This window comes from Acartia tonsa, chromosome 9 (assembly GCF_053477335.1).
Source record: "Acartia tonsa isolate MP-2025a chromosome 9, ASM5347733v1, whole genome shotgun sequence".
Classification (NCBI taxonomy): Eukaryota; Metazoa; Arthropoda; class Copepoda; order Calanoida; family Acartiidae; genus Acartia; species Acartia tonsa.
The window spans coordinates 20,552,804-20,558,803 of record NC_137268.1 but is presented as its reverse complement, the minus strand read 5'-3'; the positions used below and the strand labels follow the sequence as shown (position 1 = coordinate 20,558,803).

Below are 6,000 nucleotides of genomic sequence, written 5' to 3'. Positions count from 1 at the left end.
AATTAAGAAGAAAGAAATAATTTTGCTATATAAATAAATCCAAAATCTTTTTGTTTTGTATTAACATTGATTTTGAAAGTTTTTGGTTATTTTAAAATAGTACAACAAAGGGGTGAATTAAAAAGAAGGAAAGAGAGAGGAAGAGAAGAATAGAAAGAGAGATAATAATATTTTGGTAGTATAACAGTTTGAGGGTCAAGTTAAAGTAAGAGAGAGAAAATTGTACAGAAGTTTCTAAAGTTAACAAGTTATCAGAGTATATCAGCAAAGTTACAGTCTTGCTTAAGCTGAAATTCTCCTGTAACACAGGAACTAAGAAGTTTCTGGGAAGTTCTACACAAAGCAAAGGCCTATATTTTGAAGCCTTTAGTTTGAAAACAAAATATCAAGGTGAATTTTCCCTTTAATATAAATTTAATATAAAACAAAAAGTTTTTGTGACTTACTAAATAGTATATATAGAATAGATAGATAGGTGGTTCAAGTGAATGTATTTTATATTCATCATAATTTTAAAAAGTTTTTAAAATAAATTGAAATAAGGAGTCAGAAGGTAGCTTTTCAAACAAAAATTAATGATAGTGGGTAGGACAACGCAGGTGTAGGCCCTGCAAGGTTAGTGCCTCCGCAGGTGTTAGGCAATAAATCCTGCAGGGTTAGAGCTTCCCATGGGGCTAGAAATAGGAGAAAAGCTATTATGACAATACGAAGAAACGCCCCTTAAGAGCCAATGTCACAAAATCGAAAATAAACAAATATTCTTTATAAGTATAATGTAAACTTACTAAGTATGCTTAATTGAAGATGTAATATACCTTATATTAAGGAGATAATCTTGTATAAGTAAATTGTATCATTTTTTCCAATTAAATGATAAATGAATATAAGCTTTCTTTGAAATAAAATAGACTAGAGAATAGTTATTTATCGCATCGTATTATAGACATCTCTCATCAAAATGAAAAATTATGAGATTAATTTAAATTTGTTGGCTCGAGAGGTCGAAGGCCCGGACTAACGAAACTGGTATAAATAATATGATTTGTATTCATTATTCATAGAAAATTGCCTATAATACGATGCTATACATGGTTTTCGAGTTTGACTGAGAACCGGTTCTAATCCAGCGGGTATTAATCAGTTTCGAAGTCATACTGGAAAAATTCTTCATCGATGTTACAAGAGGACTTATCTTCTTAAGTAATTGATTTATTTCGCGAACTTAAAAAAAGCTTGAAAACTATGAGAGAGCACTTAAGGTATAGAAAAGTTTTTTTTAGCAGATTTAATAAAAATATAAAGATGGGAGAGTATAGAGGCAAAGATTGGCAGGTGAGTTATTTGCACCAATACTTACAGCATCAGTTATATCAAGTAGTTGGTAAGTCAAAACACATCCTCTGTCATATAAAGTAGTAAGAGTTTTGTATGTTCGTGAATTAAGATCTTGCCAACATCTCAACCGATTAAGTTCTTCATTTTAGGTAAGCTTTACAGCTTCACAGGTCTCGGGAAGAATTTAACTTTTTTATTTTTAAAGTTACGTCTTTGGATGGTGTTTGCCCTCTGTCTGCCTCTTTGAATAGGGAGAAAACTAGAAATTATACATATTGATAGATAGGCAGATATAAGGAAAGATAGATAAATAGTTAGATATACAAGTAGATAGATAGAAAGATAAAAAAATAGATATATAGACAGATAAATACAGAAATAGATAGACAAATAGATAGATTGTTTGACAAAAAGTTTCAAAAATTTCAACTATTAATTTAAATTTATTTAAGGGGTAATTTTGTTAATTAAATTTTAGTATTATTCTTTGCAAGTTTTAATAATATAATATACTTTCAAAATCCATTAATTGTGATAAAAATAGAAATAGATAAAAATTCATCTTTATATAAAAGTAACAGGATGTGTGTCTGTCTGTCTAAAGATACTCATAGATTCAGAGTAGTTTTGTAAATAGTATAAAGAAGGTTACCACCCACCTCAAAAGAGAAAATATTCCCCAATCGATCCCCCCCAAAATTTTCTTTCTAGATTTCTAAATTAAAAGTGAAGACCCCCTCCACAACCTTTTTTCTTCAAGTACCCCAAGAGGCCTCTGATAGATAATTTGATAGCAATTTAAAATAATTAAATGCTTTGTTGAATTCAAACCTACACAAAAAAAGAAAACACGCAATACTCTCCTTTTCATTTTTCATATTAATTTTAATTTTTCATTTCTGATGAAAATATGTAATATTGATTAGTTTTTATTGCGCTGTTTTGTCTTTAAAAAGAAAATTTTATTTATAGATAAATATCTCAATCAACCTAATAATCTATCTACCTATCAATCAACCTTATAATTTATCTATTAATCACACTATCTATCAATCAATAAATAAATTTAATCTATCAATGTATCAATCAATTAATCTACGCTTTTTAATCTTTCAATTAATCAATAAATCAATAGGTTTGGTAATCTTTGGTAATATACTTGGATAGCCATTTACAAAGGACGGTATATATCATGTTATCTTATTTCGGTGTATCTCTGGCAACAATATTGCTTTATGACCCTTCCAACCAACCCTTCGATTGTATGATCTAGGTGACCTCTACCTTAGTGAGGGATAGGATGGACCACCTAAACAACAACACAGACTAGACTGACCTGCATGTATATATCTAGGTGACCTCTACCTCAGTGTAGGACAGGATGGACCACCTAAACAACAACACAGACTAGACTGACCTGCATGTATATATCTAGGTGACCTCTACCTCAGTTCAGGACAGGATGGACCACTTGTACAACAACACAGACTAGGCTGACCTGCATGTATATATCTAGGTGACCTCTATCTCAGTGCGGGACAGGATGGACCATCTGTACAACAACACAGACTAAGCTGACCTGCATGTATATATCTAGGTGACCTCTACCTCAGTGCGGGACAGGATGGACCATCTGTACAAACACACAGACTAGGCTGACCTGCATGTATATATCTAGGTGACCTCTACCTCAGTGCGGGACAGGATGGACCATCTGTACAACAACACAGACTAAGCTGACCTGCATGTATATATCTAGGTGACCTCTACCTCAGTGCGGGACAGGATGGACCATCTGTACAAACACACAGACTAGGCTGACCTGCATGTATATATCTAGGTGACCTCTACCTCAGTGCGGGACAGGATGGACCATCTGTACAACAACACAGACTAAGCTGACCTGCATGTATATATCTAGGTGACCTCTACCTCAGTGAGGGACAGGATGGACCATCTGTACAACAACACAGACATGGCAGACCTGCAGATCCTAGCCGTGGATGAGACCTGGTGGTGGGGTCAGACTGTAAAGGATTTCACTGCCCATAAGTAAGTTTTTTCCGTATGGCTTTAAAACCGATTAATATCCGCTGTGTTATAACTAGTCCTTTGCCATAATGAAGAATCAAGTACTGCATCATATCATGAACAATTTTCCACAAATAATAAAATAAAATTCATAAAATTCAGTAATTTTATTTTCTATCCAAGGACAGCTAAAGCGCTTTATAGGGCCTGTAAAAAAGGAAAAATCAAATTTTCAAATTCATACCCTTTTTATATAAGCATTATAAAGAGCTTTTATGTACCTACCTTTTTTTCGCAAGTGTTATTGTTTCAATATAATTCTTGTAAAGGCGTTTATGAATTTTTAGTTATGTATTTTCTATCGTTCCTAATTCTATTTTAATAACTTTCTATGTCTATTAGTAAGTTATCTATTTACTATTTGCTATCTATCTATTTAGATTGGTCCTTTGCGCTTCGAGTCCTGTTTTCCACCAACTTTTCTACCCGTCAGAAAACGGTCCAGAGGTTCCTTCGTGTGTTTCTGTAGCCCAGTAAGTATAATTCTAGCATCGAAGCTTCTTTATTATTCAAAATGTTCCTTCGTCTGTCCGACCTAAAGATGCTCCATAATTTCTGTCTTGATGGGAAATGCGCCTTTCCTCTCCTATTCAAGATTATCAATGCTAGAATTTCTTGTCAACATTTCCATCATAACATTCAGTTTTTAGGTTTCTTTCATGGTATCTTTTAATATTTTTGTGCGCGAATTATTCATATTGTCATCCTTTTTTATCAAAAATATTTAATAATTGCTCTGTTAATTAATTGTCATAGGTTTCTCATTGTTATGACAATGAAAAGAGTTTTAAAATATAGTTTGTATTTTTAGCACTATTGAATATTTGTATTCAAAAGTCCGTTTTCGTAAATATTTTAATCAAAAGAATTCTATTTTTGAATTTATATATTTTGATAATGACGAATGTCAATTTTATAAGAAAACAAGGATATCAGTTTACATGGAAATAAGTTTATATATGGGATAAAGACATTAGACAAACAGAGATTAGAGTTATCACGCTTATAATAATCAAGAACCACTTTATTTTTCGGAAGACTAAACAAAACAAGGATGACAGCAACCATAAAAGCGAAGCTCTGAAACGGTATGACAGACGTACATTAACTCTAGTAGAGTGTCAGAACTCAATATACAAAACATAAATATATTAGTTTTGACAAAATTATGCGTAAATTTGTTGCAAAACTTCTTAAGTACAGAATACTGTTTAATTACATGATGACATTTTTAGAACTTGATTATAGAGATGCTTCGCTTATAATATTGTACCTTAATATAATAAGAATCAGTACTCCAAAAATCAGATCAATCGGATGATTATATCACATAAAAATTTATATTAAAAAGTTAAATATCAAAATATTTAAATAAAAATTTATATAAAAAGATAAAATTTCAAAAGTTTTATACGAATCTGAATGAGTTGCTTTCCAGATTTAACCTTATTGTCACAAGAATCACTAATTTTTGTTTCTAAATTTATGTTGAAGCTGACAAAACAGTCAACGTGGAGCCTATGCTCTGCGCAATGCAGATGATTTCTATATCCCCAATGTTCGATGTATTTCATTTTTTAAACACCCTTTGTTTAATTTTCCTTGTGTTTATTGTGGTAGGGTGAAGCGGTTCAACCCTACTGAGCGAGTCCGGTCAAAAAAGCCCCTAGCCTTAAGGATTCTATCAATAAAGTACTACAAGTAGTTACAGTTTGAATGTTTTATTTGAACTGAATATACACAACAAATTAATGGCTTTATATACAAACAGATTACAATAGTGGGTTAGGTAGAGAATGGGTGTGGAGAAGATGGGGGTCTGCAGCCAGGTGAATAGCAGAGGGGCAGGCCCCGGTAGGGGGTAAGGTAGACGTCCCCCGGAAAAGGGTAGGTTACTGGAACATGCAGGGGGGAGGGGCAACTCCCTCCCCATATTGGCGGGGAATAACTTTGACCGCTTTCTCTGACGGTCAAACAATGGAAGAATGGGTTGGCCAAAAATGTGATAAGGAGGGGATTAAACATCTGGGTGTTATCGGCAGTCCCGGAGCAAAGCGTGCTCTAGGAAGTGACAGTCTGTCTGTCCGACTACCACATTTATAACGAGTTACCTAATGATTTTAAGAATCTTGAAACTAAAAGAATTCTAAACTTGAAAAAAGATAGAGAACACCATACTAAATTTTTTACCCACAAATATTAATATTTACATCATACTATGGTTTAATACTTCTATACCTGAACCAACCCATCTTGTCCTGCCCTGGCCACCACCGAGCCACCACTCCTGACAACAACATCACCATTTTACTATTAATGTTAATTACTCTATTCCGGAACCAGCTTTACAGGCAAGCTTTCCTTGTAACAGTGGATAGCTTGCATGCCTTCTTGGAATCTGTATCACATGGATCTTAAGTAGTCTCGAAAGGTTTAATATTAATGCTTTTATAACAATGCATCTCTAATGACATGTTTTTAAATCAATGCATTCTGATGGTTATATGTTAATCAGTGTTTTTATTTATCATGCATTTATAATAACTATGTTAATCAATGCATTTCCAATGTTTA

At 33.1% G+C, this 6,000-nt stretch overlaps 1 protein-coding gene across 2 annotated transcripts in view; it reads left to right on the top strand.

The window, feature by feature from the left end:
- Positions 1-1,268: 1,268 nt before the first annotated feature.
- LOC145328460 (uncharacterized) overlaps positions 1,269-6,000 on the top strand; it is a 66,209-nt gene continuing 61,477 nt past the window's right edge. For both annotated transcript variants that reach the window (XM_080172158.1, XM_080172159.1), the window contains exons 1-3: positions 1,269-1,332; positions 3,257-3,387; positions 3,807-3,899. In XM_080172158.1, coding sequence (XP_080028284.1) covers positions 1,303-1,332; positions 3,257-3,387; positions 3,807-3,899 — 254 coding nt within the window. In that variant the 5' untranslated portion in view covers positions 1,269-1,302. The remainder of the gene's footprint in view (positions 1,333-3,256; positions 3,388-3,806; positions 3,900-6,000) is intronic.